Source organism: Denticeps clupeoides, chromosome 10 (assembly GCF_900700375.1).
Source record: "Denticeps clupeoides chromosome 10, fDenClu1.1, whole genome shotgun sequence".
NCBI classification, from domain to species: Eukaryota; Metazoa; Chordata; class Actinopteri; order Clupeiformes; family Denticipitidae; genus Denticeps; species Denticeps clupeoides.
In genome coordinates this window covers 4428558-4455444 of record NC_041716.1, presented here as the reverse complement: position 1 = coordinate 4455444, position 26887 = coordinate 4428558, and the positions used below count along the sequence as shown (strand labels likewise).

At 48.7% G+C, this 26887-nt stretch overlaps 1 protein-coding gene across 2 annotated transcripts in view; it reads right to left on the bottom strand.

The window, feature by feature from the left end:
* Window positions 1–815: 815 nt before the first annotated feature.
* The window catches only part of kcnd1 (potassium voltage-gated channel, Shal-related subfamily, member 1), a 41914-nt gene continuing 15842 nt past the window's right edge, over window positions 816–26887 (bottom strand). For both annotated transcript variants that reach the window (XM_028994406.1, XM_028994407.1), the window contains exons 3-7: window positions 9025–9187; window positions 8778–8861; window positions 3868–3963; window positions 3059–3297; window positions 816–1429 (exon numbers count right to left, since the gene is read on the bottom strand). In XM_028994406.1, the coding sequence (XP_028850239.1) occupies window positions 1225–1429; window positions 3059–3297; window positions 3868–3963; window positions 8778–8861; window positions 9025–9187 (787 nt within the window). In that variant the 3' untranslated portion in view covers window positions 816–1224. The remainder of the gene's footprint in view (window positions 1430–3058; window positions 3298–3867; window positions 3964–8777; window positions 8862–9024; window positions 9188–26887) is intronic.

Here is a 26887-nt window from a genome sequence, read left to right as displayed (position 1 = left end):
GTTTAGTTTACTGCCATCGTGGCCCAGCCCCTGTGGCTGCCGGTGACGCCATGGTCCACCTCTCTACCCCCAGGAAATACACGTTCAATACCTACAACGGTATCCATGCACGTCTGTGATCATTTAACACAAGTTCTCAGTCTACCATTCTCTCTCTCTCTCTCTCTCTCTCTCACACACACACACACACACACAAACCACACTGTCAAATTCTCCAACGTTCCACTGAAATAAAATAAAAAACTAAAATAAATAAATAAAACATGCCAGAATTTTTATTTTAATTTTTTTCTTTTTTAAAATCTTGAATGTACAGTACACGTCTGGTGCAGCACTTTTGTTTTTATAGAAATGTTGAATCCGTTGACCTCAGGAGAAAGAAAGACCAACAAAAAAAAAAATGGAGAGATAAAATGAATACTCCATGCAAAAATATCTGAGAATAGCCGCACCGTGGCTTCATTCTCTGCTGTCTACTGTACAACAACATGCACTGTCTGGGTTAAGACAGTCGGAATACTGACATTTTTTTCCTTTTCTTTTGGTAAGTACTGAAGATGCATGTGATTTCAGGAGGTATGATACAAAATATGTTACATAATATATCTCATCAAGCCCCGCCCGCTCTCTCTTAGTGGCCCGTGGGAATATTGCAGAACATGGGATTCGTAGTTCCCTCGGTAAAGACATAATGACATAATTATATAACTTCATTTTCCATGTGCAATCAGTGTAATCTCTCCCTGCAACTGAACACACACTTAACGTATATGTATTTTCCTGCGATTATAATGTTGCATATGTTGCATATTTAGAGAGGTGAAAAACCTACCATGCCACCATAGTGATTTTTACTTTGTTTTTTTTTTTTTTTTGCTGACCGTACTGTAGATATAATCAATTTGTAAATCACCTTTAAAGTCCAAAGGCTTGTTGGCGTCGTCATGGTTACTGTACTCATTGTTCAGTCTGTTCCCATATTGCTAGAACCAACGCGCTGAACCACACTGGCAGATCTGGAATCAGGAATCGATTCATCCTTTTCTCCACCAACCATCGGAAACACATCTGGGTTAGTTTTGGAATGAAGCCGAGTGGTGTTCTTGTTTTCATGTTTTTTTTTTTTTTTGAAGGGTGCATTTGTCTTGTTTAAAACTTCTTTTTGGGCAGCGCTCCCTCCCTTCCTTTGTGCAACTGGGAGGGCCCTGTGTGCTATAGAGAGAGTTATAAAGAGGAGATCTTGACAGTTTCATGGGCGTAGCTGCCGGATCGGGAGTTGCGCAGGATGCCCGGCATGGCAGGTGAGGGAGGTAGGCTCTCGTCCGGGGTGTTGGCAGGGGGGGTGGGGATACTGATGATGGCGGCTGTGAAGTCTCTGTCCTCACAGTTCAGCTTCAGGTCTTCCGTCCGTGCATTGAGACTGGAGCGGCTGTCGGCACACACACACACACACACACACACACACACACACACACACACACACACACACAAAACATAGTGCTTGTTGAGACTACATTCTCCACACAGGTTGCATTTCATACGGTTATTACAGTACGTCCTACAGAAATGACAAAAAATGTTACTGAGTCCATTCTTTTTTAGATTGAAGATACTTCTTTGTCACATGCATAGTTATAGCAGTACAACATGCAGTGAAATGACATCCTAAATCACTGTATTGACTGTGTACAGTTAAAGTAATGGTTATAGAAATAAATGAATAAAGGGGAAATTAAAATAGAATAAATGAAGAAGCAAAGATATTTATGTTCAATGAGAATCAGTGGTAGTGGGTATGGGTTCTACCGCATTGTGCATAGATTGTGCCATGACCACCGTAACAGTAACAGATGGCCGTAGACAACAATGAAGATTCAGATGGTCGGGAGGTGTATAATATGGTAGGTAGGTAGTAGCCTAGTGGGTAACACACTCGCCTATGAACCAGAAGACCCGGGTTCGAATCCCACTTACTACCATTGTGTCCCTGAGCAAGACACTTAACCCTAAATTGCTCCAGGGAGACTGTACCTGTAAATACTGATTGTAAGTCACTCTGGATAAGGGCGTCTGATAAATGCTGTAAATGTAAATGTAAAATATTCTGTTATCCAACCGTTTCCATTTCATTAAAAATATCAGTTTGTAGTTCAACCCATATACATCTTCAAATAGAAACCTGATGATAATGTAAGAGAACACTGGTGCTGGTTAAAGGTCTATTTAGAAAGTTCACTTGAAAAGTCAGATGAGATGCAACATGAGAAGCTTGTATCTGCAAATGATACTGACAAGGCTTGGCATAATGTTTTAGTGTGATATGGAATCACCACTAGAAGCAATCAGGTAATAAAGGTAACTAGAAATTATGTAATCATTTACATTTACACTTTCAGCCTTCTAATCCAGAGCAATATACATGAGTGCTTTAAAAAAATCCATCATTGAAATCCAGGGCTCTCACGTGTCACGCATTAGTTGCATAGTCTTTTGTCACGCACTCCCACCACAAATTGTATTTCTTACACTGAAAAATAATTTGTAGGCTCATATGCAGCAGCGCCCAATATTTCTCAGACTGCGGCACATTAGCGGCTCACTATTTAACAAGTGTGTCTCCGCTGGAGTCCTAGAGCCGGACACATTCTAGCCAGTCAAAAAAAGATTGGCCTGCATTTGAAGGTCTTTAGTGACCCATCTGTGGTCTCCAAATGGTATAATTCCACAATACCTTCAGGGACAACAGAAGTGAATAAATTTTAAAGTGTTAATATTAGGTGTCAGATTGGATTCTTCATATTTCAAGATGTCCCTAAAAACAAGGTTGTAAGGGCAGCTGTAGAGCAAGTAACAGTAATTTAGAAATGGAAACAAAGGAAGTTTTCTTCATCGGATTGTCTGTATTATTGCTGTACCACATGACCTCTGCATTCATTCATCTGAGAGCAGCAGCATTCAGTCCAGCACGTAGATGTCAGCCTATAGTTTCTGCATGAGCGTCTCCAGGACAAAACCCCTCCTGGGAGACGCCAGCAGCTGGGACCTCTGCCTGCTGTACCTCTGGGGTCTGGCCGAGCACTTCTGGATCTGGAGGGTGTCGAGCTCCTGCACGCTGCCCCGGCTGACGGAGACGGTGGAGTTTGCCAGACGGATGGCCCTTCGCTTGGCTCGTCTCGGGCAGCAGGAAGTGGCCACCCCCTGCTGGCTGGAGAGGGAGGTGCTGCGGCTGGTGCGGTAGCCCACCGACTCGGTCATGCACATCTCGCTGTAGGTGAGCTCGTCGGTGAACTCGTGGTTCTGCAGAAGCCAAACGGTAAAGTCAGTGGCCAAAGTCAGTCTGATTGGCCACTTTATGCAAATGAACAAAGCTACTTGTGTATGCAGGGGGCGGCCCCGGCTACCCTTGAAATCTGATTGGCCAACCTTCCTGGCCACCCCCACCAGGCCTGTCAATCAGTTCAGGTAGAGTGACATTTCAGAACCTCAAGCCTCCTGGACTACTGCACGAAAAAGATGTTCTATTTCTATTCTAAAGAGATTGCAAGCAGTTGTTTGCAGTATTTAGTGTTTAATGTTGAATTTAAGTTGATAAGTAAGTTAAGCCGCTAAGCTAAGCTAATTGCGTGACTGGGAAAAATTAGCCTGTGGTGTAAGCCACTGTAACAAATGGTAGAGTTAAATAGTTCATAATTATAAAGTGATTTTAGAGTGCCTCTGTTCTCCCCCATAAAAAGCTTCTAGGCACGCTTCTGACCGTACAGTGTGTCACAACAACTCAGATCTGCGGGCATCTCTAACAATCTGGCCAGTCGGTGTGTATTTTATATATCTGCAGTAAATAGCAGTAAGAAGAACTGCAGCCCGCACCGTTGTTTTCTCCAGGCAGTGCAATAGGTGGTGGTGTTGGTGTTCAAATGAAGATCTGTTCTTCACACACAGGGCACTGTTGTCGCCATCATGGTCCTTAAGGGAAGCAGAGAAAAGGCACCATTAGCATGACGAGACCTGGAATCCATCCCATCCAGCACTTCCTTTTAAACAAACCTGCAGTTCTTATTCACAACATAATCATCTGATGTCAGGTTATGTAACCGGGTTATAAAAGCAGAATTTTTCATTTTTACCAAATATGTATGACTCCATGGAGACCTGTGGGAATCATGCAAGCCTTTTGTCTGGGTAATTGCTGGTTTTGATGTGAGAATGCATGCATTCACCGCAAATTAAACCGGCCGCCATTATAATTTGAAAGCATGAGAAATTTTCGCTCTATTTTTAAGTGAAAATGCATGTGGAGAGTAGTTAGCATTCTAACGTCATTCCTATTTTAGATTGTGATTATATAACTCACTTTCATTGCATCGCACACAATTTTTGGACAACCATTGTTGTGAAGCATATGAAGCATATCGGTATTATCGGTTTTAATAGCAAATAAGCAGTTCTTTAATGGCATTCAGTGGGTTGGAAAAGGCTCAACATGCCATCTACTATCTCCCATGGCTTATGTTGGTGTAGAGTCGAAATTTTCATTCTAAGCCCGCTAGTCAGTCACTTATTATTATTTGGGTTATAGGTTTATAGAAAAATATTCATTGAATTCACTTAACACATGGATTTGTAACAGAATTTAACATTTTTAAAATAATCCACACTGAGTTTTTAGGTTGTCTGGTCACATGTTGCTGACCATTTACCTGAAACATTCATAGAGTTTAGCATTCTGCCTTCACTACAGTTCTGCACTGCTTGTTAACTGCAGTAAAATCACACTGACACATGGTCTGTCATGGATTATTGCTTTATTGAATCCCTCATTTATGCAAGAGTTTCATTGGCTTGGGGGGTGCACTTCTCCAGGCCGGACACACCCGTCTTATTATTGACGGGGGTTGTGACCTTTCGCTTTCGGCAGACTTCACCTGGATGCTCGACTCCGGTCCTAAATGGACTTCCCACAACCTTCCTCAGCACTCTGCAGATACCATCTGGCTCGGGTTGGTTTATCACGCGCTCTGCTGAGAACGGCCTGTCAAATCCATTTAAATTCAGCCGATTGCATCTGTAAGACAGAGACGCGCCGCCCCTGAACAGGTCTGACAGTCAGAGAGGACGAACGGGGCGACTGCAGATGCTCAGGGGACACCCAAGGACCCGCCGCGTCAGCGAAACAACAGCGCTCCCCGCACTCTTGCATCGATACGTTTGATCACTATCAGTGGGTAATTACAAATAAAAGCAAATTAGTTTCGTCTTTCTCTTGTGTCCTTTTTTGCTCCAAATGCTCTTTACAGGTGAGGTTACGGTTTAATTAAAAAAAAAGGCACAGAGCGTTCTTCCAGCCTCGGAATTAATGCAAATGTTATTATCACATTTCCCATTCCAGTATAAATATCACAAAAATGTAAAAGACCCCAGAAGCAACTGTAATAATGCGGTGGGTTCAATAATAAAAAGAAAATCATAGCCGCCTTGTCACTTCTTTGCCACACAGTATAATTAAAATCCTTTGAATAACATAATTTTTTTTTTTTTTTAAATCTGCCAGATGAAGAGGGTAGATAAGCTCTCCCTACTGCACATATTAACCCATCCATCACCGAGGGCTCCATTGTTGGGAGCCGCTGATGGAGCTGTCACATTAACCACACTGTTTTCACTGTACAGGCAAGATATCTGCTCCCCGGATCAGAAACATCGTCGCCATTAAGATCTAATCGCTCTCAACCAGACTACAGGTTAGTTTTTGATTGATCGTCAGCAATTACGCTACTTCCCTACTTCAAGTGTCACCACAGGATACGTGACTTTCCCCCACACATTCGGCTCCACTTGTCCTCTTAGTGTGAAAAGGTCATGGTAGATCAAAGCAACGTGAGTGTGAGGTGTTGACACGTTTCAGCCCTGGTGGGGGTTCAGTCTTCAAGAAAACGTGAAAAAGTGAGGAGAAACCAGGGTGAGGGCTGAAGGCCAAACCGGGGCAGTGGTGGCCTACCGGTTAAGGAAGCGGTCCCGTAATCAGAAGGTTGCCGGTTTGAATCCCAATCCGCCAAGGTGCCACTGAGGTGCCACTGAGCAAAGCACCGTCCCCACACACTGCTCCCCGGACGCCTGTCATGGTGCCCACTGCTCACTAAGGGCGATGGTTAAAACCAGAGGACACATTTCACTGTGTTGAGCTGTGCTGCTGTGTCACAATGACAATCACTTCACTTTAAAAACAAACCTGCAAAGATTCATTTTACGGAGGACCCGTCCCCACCCACACTGAATTCTGATTGTGCCTAGTCCTCGTCAGGTTTTACCCTGTCTTGTCCCCAGGTATTTTCCTGCCATCACAGATTGGTAAGGAGGCAACATGCTTCTCTCAAGTGCTCGATGTACACGGTACCGTCTTGTGAGATCTGTGAAGTGTAATGATTGTCACATGTGATACACAGCAGCACAGCACACGGTGCACAGTGCATTTAACCCATCACCCTGAGTGAGCAGTAGGCGGAGCAGTGTGTGGGGAGAAGAGAAATTGATGCTCTAGTACGCATGCTCTTGTTTGCTTGCTCTAGTTTCCGGGATGTTTTGTTCAATTTGCAGCCATCATGAAGCCACTATCGATATGTGGGAGACTCCGGGAACTTTCATTGGAGCTTCCATGCAGCTTCCATGACCCCCCCCCCCTCCCAACAGGAGATGAGACGTAGATAAAACATGACGTCCATCCAATAACAAAAGCAAAAGACAATAAGACCCCAGGAGTGAGGGTGTTCCTGAGAGGAAAGAGAACAAACCCGGGATCAGGACCATAAATCCAAGACAAAGGAGACACTGAAGGAAAAAAAACAGACACAGCGAGAAGAACAAGAAGTACAGGAAGGGGGGGCTAAGAAGGCGTCGGTTTATAAATAGCTCTGCAGCCCTGTTAGTAATGGGTTTATGGATCTGGGCTGGAAAAAAAAAAAAAAAAAAAAAGCACCTCCTCACGCCGGGATTGTAAATATCGGATTATCGCGTCTTTGGGCTTCACCGGAGAAGCAGAATGAGGATCTCCTCACGACCCAACCTGGCGCATTAGCAGCGACAGGAATTCAATCTGCCATCTCCGTTTTCCTCCCCGCTGGTGCTGCTTGTTAGGCCGGACCCCCCCGCTGCGTACGGATTACGGATCTTCACCTTAACAGGCCGGCTGTTGGCCCACGAGGCTGCTTTCATCTCCCGTCGCGAACAAACTGCGAAACTGGCACCGCATCCAGCACACAGTGGCGCCAGGGAGAGGAAAGGCCGATGGTCCAAACTGGCCACACAGAAGATCTAAAAATACAACTGCGGATTTTCGTAAGGCCCGGGCCGCGTTTCCACGACAATGCCCTCCAGCCAGCTGTAGCTGCGAGAGTAGGAACCGTGGCGCACATTTTCTGCACGAGAACCCTGCTATTACGAACCCCGCTGCTGAGCAACGCGGATCGAGGGGACAACCTGTAATTAGTGAATAAAAGAGACTCTGTTTCAGTACACGATATAAGCAGCAGTCTATAAACGGACAGTCGAATGGGGAATATTTTTGAGGTGTTATTCAGGATGTTGCACATAGGATGTGTTCATGAGTGTCGAAAAGGTCCGATCATCTGACTGCATCTTCCATTTGGTCGTGGACGTGGTCTCGAGAGGATTATAACAAGTTTTATTACAAAGAGGTAACCAGAGGAGGAGTGAGGAGACAGGATCAGGGTCATTTTTGGTGCATCCCTAATATTATCTATATAATATTAATTTATTCATGTATATTTTTTTTGTATGTATATATACATATATATATATATATATTCTTGCTTTCCTCAGGGGTAATGATGTTTTTTTTCACCTGCGTTTGAATGTACTTTTCTGTCACTCTGCACTGCACAGAGCAGTAAAACTCCGACTTACCTGACATGACTATAATGAATTCTACCTGCGGGAGGAGAAGGTCTCACACTGGAGGACAGGCCAGTAGGAGTACATCCTCCCACAGCGGCGGCCTGACAGCAGCCCGAGACTCAAGACGGGTAAACCCGTCTTATTTTAATCATGCATACGCTTACCAGATGGCAGGTGTAATGAACGCGTGATGACAGACGAGGGTGTTCTCGGTGCGTTGTATTTACGACTGTATTTATTGACTCCGCGGGACGAAACATCAGCGGAGACGAGGACAAAGGTTCACCGTTTTATGGGCCTTTCGCGCGTCACCCTCCCCCGCTGCTAATATCATTACCCTCCCACCGGCATAATTACCCACGAGTCCTCCACCTGCCCCGTCAGCTGCCGCTCCATCCGGCTCTTGACCTGGCATCGCCTCCCCAGTTACGCTCTCACACGTTACAAAGGTCACGTCCAGGCGATTTGAGAGATTTGTCTTTGCGTCCTGCCGTACCCGCGGTTATAATAAGTCGGGGTGGGCGACAATACCATCCGATTGTTTATAAATGAGAAGGCCCTCGGTATGAATTATTGATGGCCGCCAATGTGACATTTGGGCTATTCTCGCTCTCGATTCTTAAATAAATTCTCTCCGATAGCAGCCCCAGTCCGCGCAATGCAAGCGGGGGCAATAAAATACGGCAAGAGATTCCAGGGGAGCAGGGCTACAAGCGTCTATTATCCTCGGCGGCACAGTCAAGGATCTCATTAGTTCACGGGAACGCGGAGACGAAACGACGCAGAGCGAAGCGGTGCGGCCCAGTACGACTGTCCTGAGGGCCGGGTGCGGGGTGGGGGCGCGCCAGGGAGTGTTTATGAGTCCAGACCTGCAGGCCGCCATCTTCTTTGTACTGGAGGAAGGCGTTGGTGGTCCCCTTCTTCGCCATGCGGATCCTGGCAAGGCGCACTTTCTGAAAAACACAATCGACCGTGTCAGCAGACGTTCCACTTATACCCCGACGCACCGCGGAGGGGGGAATATAAAACCCCCTCGGTGACAGACCTATTCCTCACGGCTCCGCGGGAGCCCAGAAGTCACCGAAATATTTACTCCAGTGGGCGTGTGCTTTTCACCTGCTGAGCTCGCATCTTGTCGGCCCTCTGGTTCTGATGGTAGATGCGGCTGAAGTTGGACACGATGACCGGCACGGGCAGAGCGATCACCAGCACGCCGCTGAGGGAGCAGATGGAGCCGAAGATCTTCCCGGCGATGGTGTTGGGGACCATATCTCCATACCTGCACTCAGACGATCAGAGCCATGGTCAGCAGCTAGCACAGAAACACGGATTTCACTGTCACATTATAGACTTCGTTTATAAGCTGCTTTTAATAATGTAGAGAAATTTGGCAGTTGCAGTAGTCTAGTGAACATGCCCGAGGTGACAATTACAAGGAAAAAGTCCCCGAGCAAAGAAAGGAGGAAACCTTGAGGGGAACCAGGACTCTGTAAGAGGAACGGATCCTCCTCTGGTCAACACTGGTCATATGCAAAATTCAGAACGTAATTACTGCATTTAACTGTTTATAAAATAAGTACGGAATATGAGATATTACATATTAATTGTAAACCCCTACAGGATGGCTCATTAATCAAATTACACTGCAGTTACTGATGAACAATTGAACTTTCATTAAAAATCAGCATTCTGTCCAAATGAATTTAAATGAACTTATACTGTTGTAATATAGACACACACACACACACACACACAGGCTTAGTGCAATAAACTAGTGCGCACTATTAGTAGTGAAAGCTGAATACAGAATGAATGGTCACAAATGTGTTCATTAATATTATTTAGAATTTATTGTTTATATAAATAATATAATAGAAATATTTTTAGAATTCTTTGGGAATACATTTTTGAAATGCATGCATTGAGTGCATTACTATGCACTATTATGATAATCATTGTATGTGAATTAAATACAAATAGTTCATTTAATGACCACCATATTTGTTCCATTTCATCCCTGCACATACATACATACGTTTGTGAGGACCCACAAAGCACAGAATACAAATTCCTAATGCATTTCTAAGTAAACTTGCAGGGAATATTGCAGTTTCTCATGCAGCAGTTGGTCACCATTGAGATAAGAAATACACAACACACACACACACACACACACACACACACACCCTTTCTACACCCATTCACTCATCAGCAGATTCTCCTCACCACGCAGCCAGGCCCCCCTGGTTCACAAGCTAGTGAGCGTTTCAATTTGATCCATAAATCATCCCCTCACATTCACCACGCATGAGCTGCAGGTGGCCGACGCCAAGCAGGTGTAGTGGAACCACAGCGTTTCCTGCATTCATCACTGCCAGCCATGAGATGAGGAGGAGGAGGAAGGGGAGGATGGCAGGAGGCTGCTGATCCTGGGTGTCCTGCCAGGGCAGGGGTCTAATAACATAGCACCTCCGCTTCTGGAGGTACAGCTACAAATGAGGACGGCCTCGCCCTCCTGGAGGCACGGAGGACTCGGTGCCGTCAGGAGGTGACGCTGGCGTTCGACACCTGCTGAAAACACGCTCATTACCCGCGGCGGCAGCAGATCCGTCAACGGTGGCGCTCGGAAATAAAGGAACCGTCACAGAACCACGTTCCCGCGCATTCGCACCAGCGAATGCAGCAGCAGCAGCACGTCCTTCATCCAGCTTGAGGAATATTTCAGTAAACACGGCCTGACGTGCCCTCTGCAGCTCATGGGTCGGGACCAGGGACGGATAATTGCAGATGGAGACAAGAGAGGGTGCTAATGGGATTTTTTTATATTCCTTTCTGGAAACACATTTCATCAGGCTGATATGTTTTGATCATCTATCATCTCCACCCACCGAATCATCCCCAGTGGCCCTGCTTCCACAGCAACCTGGTCTGAAGACTCAAAACCGTGACGTACACTTCCAGTCAGAACTCTGGTCACACCTACTCATTTTTACATTATAGAAGAAAACTGAAGATGCAGGACCATGAAATGACACACGGGTGGCCGCGTAGACAAAAAGCCGAAGATTTGCGTCTCTGCAAATCAGCTGTGATGCCAGCATTTCACACTCTTGACTACTCTCCACCACCTCAAGTTGGACAACGGGGACGGTTTCCAACAGTCCTGGAGGTTTTATACTGAACATTTTCATTTTAATCAGCAACTCATGAAGCAGCCACGAAGAAAGAACCAATTCATCAAACATACTTCACTTTCTCCTGATCCAAAAAATGCATGCATTCTTTCTTGCACTGGACTCTTCAAAATCTTGGTCTCCATACTGCCAGAGTAGGAGCGTCCAAACTTTTGAATGTTAGTGTAGTAAAAAATCAGAAGTTAGTGGTTCTTCAAAGTTGCGAACTTTCACTGTGATAACAACATTTCACCCTCTTAGCCTCTCTCAGCCACGTTAATGATCTTCTCATGAAGCCAGTCATGATGATGAATGGAGATGATGCTTCGTTTCCTTCTAAAACACATTCTCGGAAAACACTGCTGATATTTGCTTCTATAAATATATTTATGACTTCCCATACGCTGATGACTGCAGATGGAAAACAATATTGGATTGATCAGCTCAGAGATCAGCCTCCAGATAACAGCTGTGTGCAGATTTGGGATCTTAGTGCCTTTTAAAGGTGAGGTGACGTGCTGTTCTGACTGGATTATTGCATCTTATAGGATAAGGTGCCTATATAGGATTTGGACACAGCCAAAAATGTCAGGTGTGCCTTAATCTAAACTAGTGCCATTTTTCACTAAGCGGCAGAAACTACTGTAACTGAACCTTACAATTATATCACAACTACCGTAGCATCAGATCTGCCATCACTGTCCATACAGAGAATTCCAACCTCCTGTCAGTCTGTTAGTAACATCTAGATCAGGGGTGGGCAAACTACGCCCCGCGGGCCACAGCTGAAGATTGGCATGGAATTGCCGAAATAAAGTCATAATTATAGCGGCTCTCATTTGAACTTGTCCTGAAATGCCTGGGGTTCCACCAGGTGGCGCATTAAGGTGCAGATGGAGCTGAAGACCTTCGCCCGAACGCGACAGGTTCTTACACTGAGCGGTCAGGTGATGCATTTCGACCAGCGAGAAAGATGCAAAATAGTGAGGTGGTGCGGAGTTGACATGGACTCGAGCCTCTGGCAATGTCTGGGGTGTGGGACAACTTTGACCATGATGTGAATAAATGTATAAATGATATATTCTTGACAAAGTAAAAGAGCTATGCAATGCGCACATTTGAATAATGTGGCGAGCTTTCGCTTCTCTGAAGTGAAGTCTGATCAGCAACACAGTTCCCAGTGAATGTGAATGTAAATGTTAACACTGTAATGCCTTTTTTATGTTTATGTCTGATATGTCTGCATCTGGTGCTGGCCCGGCCCTACAGACAGGCCTGGACAGCTTTCTGGCAAAATGCCGCCCCCTATAGTTGAAAAGTCCCTAAAATGTTTCACAGTTACAAATGGTTACATCATTAATAAAATGTAGTTACGGTATAATAATTTGGTAATGATATTAACTATGGAGTGCTAGGAGTGCCATAAAAACATCAATGATTAAATAAGAAAATGTCATTAACTATTTAAAATAGTTAATTAATTAGCATGACGGGAATTCTAAAAACTGGAAATGTAACATTATTAATGTGTCATAGTGAAATGTTTCACAATTTATTTAATTTGGAGACATTCAGCACGAACCTCTGGCCCATCAGAGCAAGTGGGCAGGACTTCATGCTTAGCGGCAGATTATCTGCAAGTGCGGTATGCAAATCTGCAGAACCCGCATTACATCTGCACGCCATTAAAAACATCAAATGAAGCTGAGTGTTAGTTCTTGCCTTCTGATCACAGATCAGTCCCTGTAATAAGTGTGTAGGCTCTCCAAAACGCACATTAGACACAAGGAAAAAGCCTCTCGGTTTCATGTCAGGATGTTGTGTGTCGCTCCACTCCTTTCCCTCCGCCTTCTCTCTCTCTCTCTCTCTCTCTCTCTCTCGCCTGCCTCTTCCAATGGCCCTGAAGGGGCTTTGTACTCCCCAGACCAAACTACATCAACTCAAGCGTCTAATCTGCTTCTGCACTGGAACACGTCCAAACGATCGGGGGAGAAGAAAAGGGAGAGAAATCTACAGATGGCCTTGGGCGCATAGATAAGCAGGAAATTTTGAGACAAAAAAAAAAAAGCGATTTAGAGCTTGAACAATGATGGTCATTACCATGAGCTCTTGTTCCACGGCCATTTTGATGTTCATTAACATTACATTACATTAGAATTCAAAAGGAGCTGCAAACAGGAGGTAAAGTCCGAACCCCAATCAGCAATGTAAATGCACAACTGTTTATTTCATTTATTCATGTTAAATATTTAATATGTTAAAACAAATGAAGGCCGTTAACACGCCTGCATGTTGTTTAGCGTACTGGCCGGAGCCTCCCTACCAAACTCGTCTCTGGAATAGACAGTAAACACTTTTCAGTATTTATGAGCCGCGCTGAAAAGAACTGGCGTCCGAAGCAAGAAAAGGCCCACAGTTTATTTCGGGGTACCTGCTGGCATCAAACTTGCTTTTTCTCCATTCGCTTCAGAATTTGAACTTTTGTAACTGCAGCCACGAGAGACGCAGTAAATTGACAAGTGGAGAGATTTTTTTGGACGAACGACATGGGACTACAGCACTGCGGCATAAAGACACAGGAGATTTCGGGGCTGGAAACGGATTTTTTTGCCAGCCGTCATGTCTTGACGGACAAGTGGAAAGGCGTCTTGAGACCACAGCCTCTTCAGAAACAAACATGAAATGACGGATGGATGAACTAATGAATGGAACCTTAGAGAATATGTTGAACAATGTGCCAATACCATGCATGTATATGTGAGAGTGCGTGAATATGAATCCAAATAAGAAATATATTTACATTTACGGCATACAGGGGCAGTGGTGGCCTAGCGGTTAAGGAAGCGGCCGTGTAATCAGAAGATTGCTGGTTCGAATCCTGAATCCCGCCAAGGTGCCAGTGAGCAAAGCACCGTCCCCACACGCTGCTCCCTGGGCGCCTGTCATGGCCGCCCACTGCTCACCACGGTGATGGTTAAAAGCAGAGGACACGTTTCGTTGTGTCACCGTGTGCTGTGCTGCAATGACAATCACTTCATTTTCACTTGTCAGATGCCTTTGTCCAGAGCGCCTTACAATCAGTAGTTACAGGGACCGTCCACCGAAGACACTGAGGGTTAAGAGTCTTGCTCAGGGACACAATGGTAGTAACTGGGGTTTGAACCCGCTGCATATTAGAAAGGGACGAGTAGAATTATCATGTTTATTCCACAGCACATAGTCCAGTAGTGGGCGGGGCTTTGTGGGATTTATGTACAGTATTGTCACGTTTATTACACAGCACATATTCCTGCACGTTCTGACTACATCGCGACAAACCGCGCTTTAATTTTCCCATAATAGAAAGCCTTAGACAGATCTCCCTGAGGGAGGAGGCTGCCTGGCCTAGATGTTGGTCCCAAAAGGGGTCAAGGAGGCTTGTCAGCAGTTCACCATGAAGATCGAGTGGGAGAGGGTGAGACGAGAGAAGGATGACGGAAAAGCGGTAAACACTCGCTGCTAAAGTGCTGATGGGGTTTTTTTTTTTTTCCATCTCTCTTCCACAAGGAATCACCACACACACACACACACACACACACACACACACATTATCAATCCAATTCATTTGGTGTGAAACCAAGAAAGAGTGCTTTTTAATAAAACCACATCCACCCTGAATGTCCTCTGCAACACATTAGAAAAGACCATTGGCACCTCCCTGGTGGGACGGACGTCCCCTGCGGACGCCGGTGTTCTTTGAAAATATTCGCCTTGCCTGCTATTGAAACGCTGTGAGATCCATACCATTTCATGTTTTCTCCCTGAGAGCCTACAGATGATTAAGTGTCAGGGCCCGATTTCAATAACGTCATCCCAGAATAAATGAAAATCTGGAATATGGTGAAAATCTAAAGTACGATGTACGTCTTCCGGAGCCAATGCAGGACGGGGGATGAAATGAAAAGGTGTGCACAGGTAAACGAAGAGAACATATAATTGTTGCACATCCAATAATGAACTCGGTTCATTATTGGATGTGCGCTGATGCTCACTTTTTGTCCAATATCCAGAGCTCCAGATTTATTCCACACTATGCCGCTGCATTCATAAACTCTTGGACACTTGAGCACAAATATAATACATTAATAATACGGTTTGTTCCTCAGCGTTAGAATCAATTTTGGCATCAGTTCGTTAATTTATTAACGCCACTTAGACATGGGTGGGTTGCGTGGGAAATGTCGTCACTTTGAATAGAAAGGCAGGGACCGACACCGGGCTGATTAATCATCGTCATGTTCAGCCCACGGCCCGCCATCCGCCTGCTATCCATGCCACTGCCGGCGTGTGTTTAATTGTGCATGATTCCGGACGCGGTGAGCGTGGCGCGACATGGACCAGCTTCCAGAGAGGGGGGGCCGCTGGAGCGCCCGAGGAAGACCCCTGGTGGAAGCCATTAACACCGCCGAGGGGTTAAGGGCCGTTAAAGGGCGATCTCCAGCTCGGGATGAAAGCCGACATGACGCAGGGGGCGGGCGCCCAGTGGAGACAGCGCTTCATGGATTCCTCCCCGGTGCTATTTCGGGATTCTGAGGACGGAGACGTGCGCTTCGCTGACCATCAATCAACCTTTTTTCTTCTTCTTCTTCTTTTTTTTTTAAACCTGTGCCACCCCTCTACACACATGACTGATGTGGGAACCCCCAGTAATGGACATCTTGTCTTCTTACGTCCATCCATTACAGCCACACCAAGGGAAGGTGGGGAATTATTTTGAGCATTTCTCATCTTCCTGTGTACGAACATTTAAAAAAAAGGAATTTATAAAAGAGACATTTCACCTGCTCTGTATAAGATATGGTGCTTGGTGGAGAATAGCGAATATTTAGATGAACTTGTAACCTTTTTATTGTCTAACTTGTGTACAGAATCTACAAGAAGAGTGAATAAAAAGATTGTATTCATAGTTGGGGCCTAATGAACTAGAACTGATCACTTCATCGATGGTAACATGGAAGCATGTTGTAAGTCGCTCTGCCAAATGCCTTAAATGTAAATGTGGAAAAAAAGGCGTGCGATTGCTAGTTCTCTGTATCTTGTAGAGGAGATAACCGGGTGATTTAACCCCCTCCTGTCAACACGTCACATGCCCAGGTGTAGCGCGGCTCATCCCTTTCTCCTCCATTCTCTGACCACGCCCATTATTGTACATTATATGTACATTATCAGCATTTTAATTCAAGCATTCTGGTAAATGAACTAAACGTGACATTAACGAACACGACCCCTCACACACACACACACACACACACACACACACACACACATTGTCTTAAGCAGCACTAGGAAAATACAGCCCTTTAACAGTCATTAATCATAATCAGTTAACATATTTTAAGTTGCAAGTTGAATGTATTAATTTCTCAAGAAGCACTCACTGGTTATTTTTAGGTTGAAATGACCCCTAAGTGCTACCTAGTGCCCACGTTCTGTTCCTCAGCTTCACGACAGAACCTTCTTTCACACATGCGAGAAACCTCGCCAGGCAACGGCGGCACTGTCAGTCACAGCGCCACAGTGACCCAATCAGACCCGGCAGCATCAACCTGTTAGGGAACCGGGCCGTAATTACGGGTGACGGCCACGATTGTGGAGTGCTCCGGCTCCCGCCGCCGACGAGCCCTTGGCTAATGATGGAGGACGCGACGCCGGCACTTGACACGCCACCCCTCGTCGTGAGGCATGATCTCCACAATCAGCTCCGTCCCAGTGTAATTGGCCACGGTAATTACTGATTTAACGACCAACCTGGCAGCCATTCATCATCACTTTACGGAGAACAGCTGTAAATCTTGGCCCGAGCTCACGTGGCAACTGATCGGTCAGCCAACACGAACTTCCAGTTTAATTATTTGTTTTATTAAATGTTCATTTTTGTTCATTTAATTTCCATTTCATTCATTTCACCGTCGTCAGGTGATGCATTTTAATTATGGTGAAAGGGGTGAGAAAATGGATGCTGAGGGGGTGAAACAGAGGCCAGCCCCCGGTGATTATGTCGTAAACCTGTTTTTTTTCCCGGCTCGGGTCGGGTCTGATTACAGCTTTAGTATGGAACACACCTGAGTGACGGGTCCACGCTAAATGTGGAATTAAAGCCCATGGTGAACGTGGTGCCGGGACAGCTCACCGTACAGGAGGTTTGATGGCAGTTTTGGCGATAAGCTGTGGAACGTGCGCACGCACAGAGTACAGCGTCCGCTGTGATTTATTGCATTGGAACAGAAAACCGCGAAATCAGGGTTATTATGTCTGCAACCAGCAATGTCACTTTGGTGATTTATGGCTCCGTCCCCCTTCCTAAGTCATAGGCGGGTGGAGAGGTGCTCTGATTAAAAAAGTATCAACAATTAATGGCTTCTTATGTCCACGGCGGTCATATTGGTGAACTCCCGTGGTTGAGAACATGTCACTCCAGCAGATAACCTGCTTATTTACAGCAACAGTGTCGCTTCAGATTGTGGATCCTACAGCCTCTGACAAAACGGCCGCCTACGAGAGAGGTTTTGCTCCAGTTTTTGGCACATTTGTTTAAATCCCATGCAGCAGGTAAAACGCCAAAGCAGCCTAGAAGAAAATGCATTTGTCGTCTGTCCATCATGTGAACGGCCTGAGACTTGATAGAGTCACATAAATGAGCCCTTGTTGGCCCAGTGTGAAAATAAAAGATGTCCAGTCCACCCGAGAACACCAGCAAGTCGACAGCAATTTATCATTGGAGGACAATTCCCTGGAAAATAATCACCGAAATGTCTTTAAAATGCATTGAAATCGCGACAAAAATAAAAGATCCATCTCCTCCAGCAGAAAAACTGCGAGGACAGCATATGCAAATAAACAACTTTTAAAACCTACAGAGCTTTTGATTCAGCAAGGGAAAATAAAAAGTTCTTTCTTGATCTCCCCCCTCTCTAATTTGCACTATTGAGTCCACAGGGTCCTGCCATTGGATTGCAACAGCTCCGAAGCCCCTGGAGGAAATTCATCTAAATGAACACTTTGTTCCCTGCCAGGGCACCGGGCAGTGGCTGCACTGGTGTGAAAGGCGCCGTTAACATTCAATTAGCCCGGCAGTGCAGCACAGTTCGCTGAGGCATGGAGAAGGGGTCAGGGGTCATCCTTATTGCTCAATGAGCTATATTTATCGCTCGTCTCCCTTCTCCTCCAAATGACCGCCGCCCCCCAGCCCCAGTTGGACTGAAGGAGCTACCTGCTGCAGCTCAAGTAATGAATGAGTAATGGATTCACGTGTGTGGCCAATAATTGCTTATTCCAGTGATCCATGATGTCCAGTGGACTGTTTGGATTATGGCTGCATTGTTTCATAGAGGAATGTGAGTGCAGAAACAAATGCAGAAGGTCGATTATGAACCAGGTTGGCAGAAAACCCCAAACGAAACGCTGCCTTCAAGGTTCACCTTCCCAGATCGAAATTACGACTCATTACAACTCATTCAGACGCTTTACCAGGAACCTCAACCGAACGAGGATGTAGCCTTTTTTGAATTGTGCTGCTACAAATGAAATTAATGTATTATTATTATTATGCCAGCTGTAAATAAGACTATTTGAAAGTTTGTGTGCACAGAACAGATCATTACGATATTGAAGGCAGCATAACAACAAAGCGAGATGGAGAACATTCAGGTAGTCAATAAGACAGCAGAATTAGTCAAGAAAAGACAAGTAATGAGAGGACCTGAGGGTCAGGAGACCAACCTGGCAATAACGAACATCGCACAACTAGGCACAAGAATGCAGACTATCTCCTGATTCAGGTCAGGAACTGGGTGGTAATCCACTCCAAAGTGTGCAGAAGAAGTGCCCTCCAGGACTATCGAAGGCCACCATGGACTGGAGAAGTGTATCAGAGGGTAGATGGTCACAGACTGTGGCGGGGAAGGGGTTTAAAAAAAAGCAACAGAGCTTGTATTTTGCATGAATAGGCCATAATAAGACCAAACCACTGCTCATGGAAACAGTTGACAGACAGACGTTATCATGTCATGCTGGTGCGGTCTCGAAACAGCTCTACACTGCAGCATTTTTAGGTGTAATAAACGTGGAGTCCACCATTTTAGCCGTTTAGCTATTTCTTTTCATTTATGTTCATGTCTTAACCAAGATTGATAAGATACTTGATTCAAGATGACATTTTTGAATGGAATCAGGCATCGTACAGCCAGTAGGACGTCACTGCTAGACCTCACCTATCAATACGCTTAAACAATGATTATTCATATATACAAAACGGATAAGGATAGATAATGAAGGAAAGAAAAGGGCACATGAGTATAAAGTGCAGCAGCTTACGCTCAACATTTGAAGGGGATTCGCAGCGGCCCTCAGAGATAGCAGGGGAGCCCTCTGTTCAGTACAGATAGACACAATGGACACAGTGCAATATACGCCCGCTGCACTCAATAAGATGAAACTGATATGCAGCTGCGATATGCACTGCTGAGAGCCTCCTAAAGTCTTAAGAGTCCGCCCCGCCGAGAGTTGATAACAGGCTGCCGACACTGGCTTTACATACTAATGTGATCGATGGGGGGGATTGTCTAAATCCGATTTTAATGCAATATCGGGGTGGCAGATTTAGAATTATTGCTAGACTGCTGAGGAACTCAGAGAACTTCGCTAGTCAAAGCGATAAAACAAAGTCAAGAAAATATTAAGCGTATCTTTAGCTGCATGCAAAAATATTTTAGTGCAATTCAATTTTGTGCAAGAAAATTGTCAACTGCATCAGTTTTATGTGTGTGTCTCAAAAAATATATATTGTCTAGTAACTGAAATTTCTTGTCATAATAAAAGTAGACTCGTAATATTCAATGTAAAATGAAGTATTGTTGGTTTTATACTAACTATGTCTGATTTCTCATAAAAGTTAGAAATCCAGTGTCTTACTTACTGTCAATCAAAAATGGATGCACAATACAGAAATGCCTGAAAAGTGGGAAAAGTGTCTTCATTTAAAAGGTCAATTAGGTCAAGTGACCAAAACTTTGTTTTCTTTTAAAATAGTTTAGAATCATACTTGCTAATTTGCCAGCATAATGAATAAGGACGCTGCAAAGGGTGGTAGTAGCCTAGTGGGTAACACACTCGCCTATGACCCAGAAGACCCAGGTTCAAATCCCACTTACTACCATTGTGTCCCTGAGCAAGACACTTAACCCTAAGTTGCTCCAGGAAGACTGTCCCTGTAACTACTGATTGTAAGTCGCTCTGGATAAGGGCATCTGGTAAATGCTGTAAATGTAAATGTAAATGTAATGCATGTCACATTATAAATGCTCATGAATTCAGAGGTTCCTGATGCTTCTTTTAACCTTTTTTTTGCATTTAAGATTCACATGGCAAAGTCCCATTTACATTTATGCTGAATGAGCCAACGCTGAATAAATTAACATTTGTGCCGCGTGCTAAAAGCATCACGTTCTTGTGCACGCAAGAGAATAAATGGCTCTTCCTGACATGCACAAGACAGAATGACATTTTTTCTGCACATGACGATTCTGAATGAGCTGAAATTCTTTTGTTCCACAGTGCACCGGTCATAAATAATGTATGGCACAATGCGCAGGCTTGTACCATATTTGTATGGCTTTCAGCCTTGCCCTTCAAGGTACCCGTGTCCAAAAAGGGAAATGCAACCCAAGCCCACGGAGCCTGCTTGGCCAACGGCCCAGGCCAGCTGCGAGAGGAACTGCGGCATCTCTGTCGGAACAGACCACCGGGCCATTCGGGACGAAGGTCAATCTACATACGCGGCGGCGCACACAGCGGCTGCTTTATGCTGCACGTTGTTCGGCTAATGAATCAATTAAGCTCCGTTTACCTAAACGATTCTGCTCGGGAGGCCGCGCCTGCTCGTGTCGGTTTGCCTTTGATGCCGGAGAAGGCACTCGCGGCGCTCGCGTGATAAATTTGCATCGTAAAGAGCACTTCCCGTTCCGCTCTCCGCCGTAATTCAGGGAGACTCAAAGTCACCGCAACAGCGCCTCTCTCTCCCCCCAGCGCCGCAGCTCCTGACCTCTGCTCGGCGATAAAAGGCGACCGAGCGGCGGGAGGCTTTATCTGGGCGCGGCATTGAGCGAGGAGGCCATCGCGTAGTCCAGGGAGGAGGGCGGGCAACAGGAGGGCAGACGTGAGGGAGAGGGAGAGAGAGAGAGAGAGCGCCCGGTGATGTCAGGGGTTCGGGGGGTTAAGGGCCGGAAATAATCGGAAGAGTAGATGAGGCTGAGCGAGGGCGAGGACGTCCGGTGAAGGCCCCAACCGAGCAACGGCGCTGAAAGCGATAAAAAAACAACGTCTGTGGGCGCGGGGCGTGGCACTGCTGCGGGGAAAACTGGTGGATTTCCATTTCTTCCTCTTCAGCCTGGTGTTATGTCAGGAACATTCTCAGGTGAAGGCCCCCCCCTCCCGCTTCTGCGGCGTTTCACTCGTGCATCCGCGACAGCGTTGCAGGCTTCATACGGCACGCTGGAAACAAGAAACATTCCGCCTCCCGCGTCCCCCGCTTCGCCAACAGACGCACGCCTTACAGTAACGGCCATTATGCAATTATACAGAGGAAATGCGTGCAGGCTGCCGGGGAGGGGGGGCCGAACCAGCAACCACCGAGACGGAGGGACCGAGCTCCGCAGCGTCCAGCCCACAACCGGCCTGGTCCCTGATCATAGAAGCTACTTCCGCAGGTCAGTAGACCGTCCACGTCCCCAAACGTCAGAGTGAGGGACGTGAGCCTGCACTAAACGCCCGGCTGCGGCGCACCATTACATTCATTCCGGGGTTTTCCGACTGGCAACATGAATGATGTTGTGACGGAGAGCCACCCCCCTCGCCGCAGCCCCTGCAGTGCGTGCTGTACATGCTGCATGCGCTCGCTAAGCCGCGGTGAAATGTGGCGCTGAAGAATTCTGTCAGCTTATAAAAAAAAGAGAGAGAGAGAGAGAGAGAGGGAGAGAGAGAGAGAGAGAGTAACTCTCCCCAACTCTCCCTTCCCCCCCGCACCGCGATGGAATATAAATCGCACGGCCGTCACCGGCTTGAAGCGAAGGCATCAATCCATTACGTGGCGCGAGACGCAGCCGCGTCGACAGATTCATCCGAGCCGCCGGCGTTAAGGAGAGTTACGCAAATGCGCGCCATTGTGCGGTCCGGCGGGTTAAATATCGCCGCTCGCGCGCTCCGGGTTTTTTTTTTTACATGGCGGTCACGTCGAGGAGGCCGTAAACGCCTCAACAGGCCGCCGAGGCTCCTGGCTTCAGCAGCAGGTCCGCGGTGGCCGCCGTGAATCACCGTTTACTACGGACCTTTCGTGCAATGAGAGCAGAATACGGCCTCGTATTAGGAGGACGATGGATTTCACCGACGCCGGTGCGGCCAGCAGTCGGTGCAGGAAAGAAAGCCGACGTATTTCATTGTTCGTGTCTCCTCATCAAAGAGAACACGCCGCAGTGTCACGGAGTCGTAAATTTTGCCGAACGGGGGCGTCTCTCCGACGACGACCAGAAATAGAGGTGGCGGCGAGGAGATGCTCGGCTTTGTGCCGCTGACAGATGAAGGAAAATAAATAGTAACTTGGCCGGATTAAAGAGGGGGTTTAAAATGGGATCCGGCTGGCGCGGCCCCACTCCGTCGTCGGAAATGTTCCACCGTCGCGCCGCTGACGCTCCGGCTCTGTGGCTGCTGCGGTTCTACTGTAAAAAGACGAATGGGATCTGCGTAATATCTACATATTACTTATTGAAAGGATGCTCATCATCACCGCTGGAGGATGTATTGGGATTTCATCCAGATGTTGCGGGGCCCGATGCAGATGTTTCTGCAGTGACAAAACATCCCAACAATACAGTACATATTCATTGGTATTCAATCAATGAATAACTTTTATCTAGTTCAGAAGGCGCTGGAAATCGAACCAAAACGACTGTATAAGTAAAAATGACCTTTTTCATGATAGTCATATTTTGGTAGAAAATACAAGTTTTGTACAGATTTTGGCTCCTCTTGCAGGAACATGGACATTAAATGCTGCCAAATTGCAGAACCATTTGCATTCAACAAAGACAAACACTGTCACGACTACGGACTTACGGGGGAAGGAAGCGCAGAGGTTTGACATGCTGGGAAGGGGGTTTTATTAATACAAACAATAAATAAATACAAATAAACAGCGGCGCGGTGGCCGAAAACGATTTAAACTTAAATAAAGAACATAAACAAACCCGTAGGCGTGTGGCGATTGCCAGAACTCAAAACACATAACACTAAACAAGGTCAAGTTCGTGCATAGAGTTCACGAAAATGCCAGCGACCCCGAACGGGCGGAAACTTCCGGCATTTATGGGGCGTCAGGATTGGGTTCCGGTGTGGAGCCCAGCTGCAGGCAATCCTGACAGAGCCCCCCCTCCAAGGGCTACGTCCTCGGAGCCCCAACAGTACCATCAGTGGAGGCGGCGGGGCGGACGGCGGCAACCACAGGGCTCCTGCCCTGCTGTATCCTCCCCTTGGAGGACCCGGTCCCTCGGGCTGGCTCCCCGGCGTGGTCAGGCGTGGCGGCCCCGGTCCCTCGGGCTGGCTCCCCGGCGGGGTCAGGCGTGGCGGCCCCGGTCCCTCGGGCTGGCTCCCCGGCGGGGTCAGGCGTGGCGGCCCCGGTCCCTCGGGCTGGCTCCCCGGCGGGGTCAGGCGTGGCGGCCCCGGTCCCTCGGCTGGCTCCCCGGCGGGGTCAGGCGTGGCGGCCCCGGTCCCTCGGGCTGGCTCCCCGGCGGGGTCAGGCGTGGCGGCCCCGGACCCTCGGCCTGGCTCCCCGGTGGGGTCAGGCGTGGCGGCCCGGACCCTCGGCCTGGCTCCCCGGCGTGGTCCCGCTTGGCGGCCCCGGACCCTCGGCCTGGCTCCCCGGCGTGGTCCCGCTTGGCGGCCCCGGACCCTCGGCCTGGCTCCCCGGCGTGGTCCCGCTTGGCGGCCCCGGACCCTCGGCCTGGCTCCCCGGCGTGGTCCCGCTTGGCGGCCCCGGACCCTCGGCCTGGCTCCCCGGCGTGGTCCCGCTTGGCGGCCCCGGACCCTCGGCCTGGCTCCCCGGCGTGGTCCCGCTTGGCGGCCCCGGACCCTCGGCCTGGCTCCCCGGCGTGGTCCCGCTTGGCGGCCCCGGACCCTCGGCCTGGCTCCCCGGCGTGGTCCCGCATGGTGGCCCCGGAACCTCGGCCTGGCTCCCCGGCGTGGTCCCGCATGGCGGCCCCGGACCCTCGGCCTGGCTCCCCGGCGTGGTCCCGCATGGCGGCCCCGGACTCCCGTACCTGCACACAATAATCAGGGCCGATCCATCTGGGTACATGTGGGCCCTGTCTCCACACGTCCCCTCTGACACTTCTTGTGTCACCCCCTGCACCGCGCAGGGAGATTGTCCCAGAGCCTCCGGCGACTGTTCCAGGCACCCCAGGCTGGTTGCCTTCTGGGACTATGCAGCCCCTCTCGCTGCACGGCCCTGGTGCCAAGGGGGGGGCATTGCCAGACCATCCGGCTAGCCCCTTCTGCGTCCGTTGGGACAAGCAGGCCCTCTTCCTGCCTGTCCCAGCTGGGTCCTCATGCCTACCCGGGGGCTCTATGGCGCTCCACCCCTCTGGAGGCAGACGCAGGCCCATGCCTGGCCCGCCCTCCTCACTGGCTACCGGAGGACCCAGCTCCATCGCTTCCCCACCTCCCCTCCCCTCAGGAGGAGTCCCCAACCCGAACTGCACCCCCCCAAAAAATTCTTTGGGGGAGCACCCCCCCCGGCTGGACTTAGGGGTACCTTGGGGCTTGTCCACCTCGCCTTGGACCAGCACATTCGGGTCAGGAACCTCCTCCCTGGGGTTCGGCTCCGCGGCTGGGTCGCCATCTGGTGGACACAAAGAGGGGAAGTGGGGGCGACATACGGACACATATGTCACACAGACACACACAGACAGAGACAGACAGAAGAGAGGGTCGTCTGGCTCCCTCTCTGGGCTCTCCAGGACCTCCTCAGGGGGCACAGCCAGGATCTCGGGAGGTGCGACCTTCTCGTCGCCCGCCAGTGCTTGGTCTTCTTGCCCCGGATCCTGACTGGCGCTGGACGTGGTGGAGGGGCAGAGTTCGATCCCTGGCTCAGGCTCTGGCCGATCAAACTCCGCCCTCAGTCTCTGCTGGAAGTCCCGAAAACTGCTGTCTGTCTCTCCCTGTTGCCAGAGGGCTGCGCTCCAGCCCCATGCTGACCCAAGCAGACACGAGAGGATGGTGGTGGTCTTATCAGTGTCTGCTGCCCCACTGAAGGGTCCCGGGACAATTGGGCTGTCCCACATGGGGCTGGGCACGTTGCTGGAGATGGTGGTAGGTGTGTGGTGTGGAGGGGGGTGGACGTCTTCTCCAGCAGGTGTGGACGCTGGTGCTGCGCTGCCTTTTCGCTGGGGAACGTCCGGGCAGAGGGAAGGCGGGTCGGCGACTGGAGCAGGAATGGAGGATTCCCTGCGAGGCAGTCCCGGCAGCGCAGTTGCTGGCTGGCGACCTCCCGTCGCCCTCTTCCACCAGCTTTCCTCACACTGCTGGGAGGGACGTGGGTCTCCACGGACCTCGTGACGATCCTGGTCGTCGTCCGTGTCAACCTCGTACCCCCGGAAGTCACATGGGTCATCACGGACGCCGCGATGATCTCGGACGCGCACGCTGGGCGGAGCCATCCCGGCACCGACCGCCCACCGAAAATCCACGTCATCATCGCTTTCGTCATCCGTGTCCTCCCACCGGTGACTCCGAGGGTCGTCCACCCTGCGGACATCCTGGACCCATGGCGCGATAAGCTCCCATGGGCAGTACTCTGGCCATTCGGGCTGGAGGCTGCCCACCTCCTCGCTGGAGGAACGCCGTCGTTGTTGTTGCCGCTTCTCACCCCCCTGGAAGTGACGTGGGTCCCCACGGACCTTGCGACGATCGCAGACTGGCGCGATGGGCGGAGCCCAACTCTCGTCTCCCGTGCTCTCGTCGTCATCCGTGTCGTCCCAGTCCACGGGGAGCCTTGCCAGCAGAGCGCAGAGTTCTTGGCTCGACATGCCGAAGATCGTGGGGGTCGCATCTTCTGCGCTCGCTGCCCACGTCACTTCCTCGCTCCGCCTCCTCACCCGCCGACGTTGTCGCTTCCGGGTTTCGCGGAGTTTCCCGGGGGTGACGTCATCACGCGGCGCCGCGTACCACGGCTTCTCGGGGAGAAAACGCTCCACCAGAACGGGCGGCGCGTCTCTCCCCTGCCGTCCGCGTTCGCCGCGCCGCGCTGCGTCCTTCGCGGCGTTTCTTCTCCTCCGCTTTCCACCTCTGCGCTTTTGGGTGGGTCGCTGGCATTCTGTCACGACTACGGACTTACGGGGGAAGGAAGCGCAGAGGTTTGACATGCTGGGAAGGGGGTTTTATTAATACAAACAATAAATAAATACAAATAAACAGCGGCGCGGTGGCCGAAAACGATTTAAACTTAAATAAAGAACATAAACAAACCCGTAGGCGTGTGGCGATTGCCAGAACTCAAAACACATAACACTAAACAAGGTCAAGTTCGTGCATAGAGTTCACGAAAATGCCAGCGACCCCGAACGGGCGGAAACTTCCGGCATTTATGGGGCGTCAGGATTGGGTTCCGGTGTGGAGCCCAGCTGCAGGCAATCCTGACAAACACACACACACACACACACACACATTATGTGTGTGTGTGTGTGTGTGTGTGTGTGTATCATGGTGTCTTATGCCATTAGATA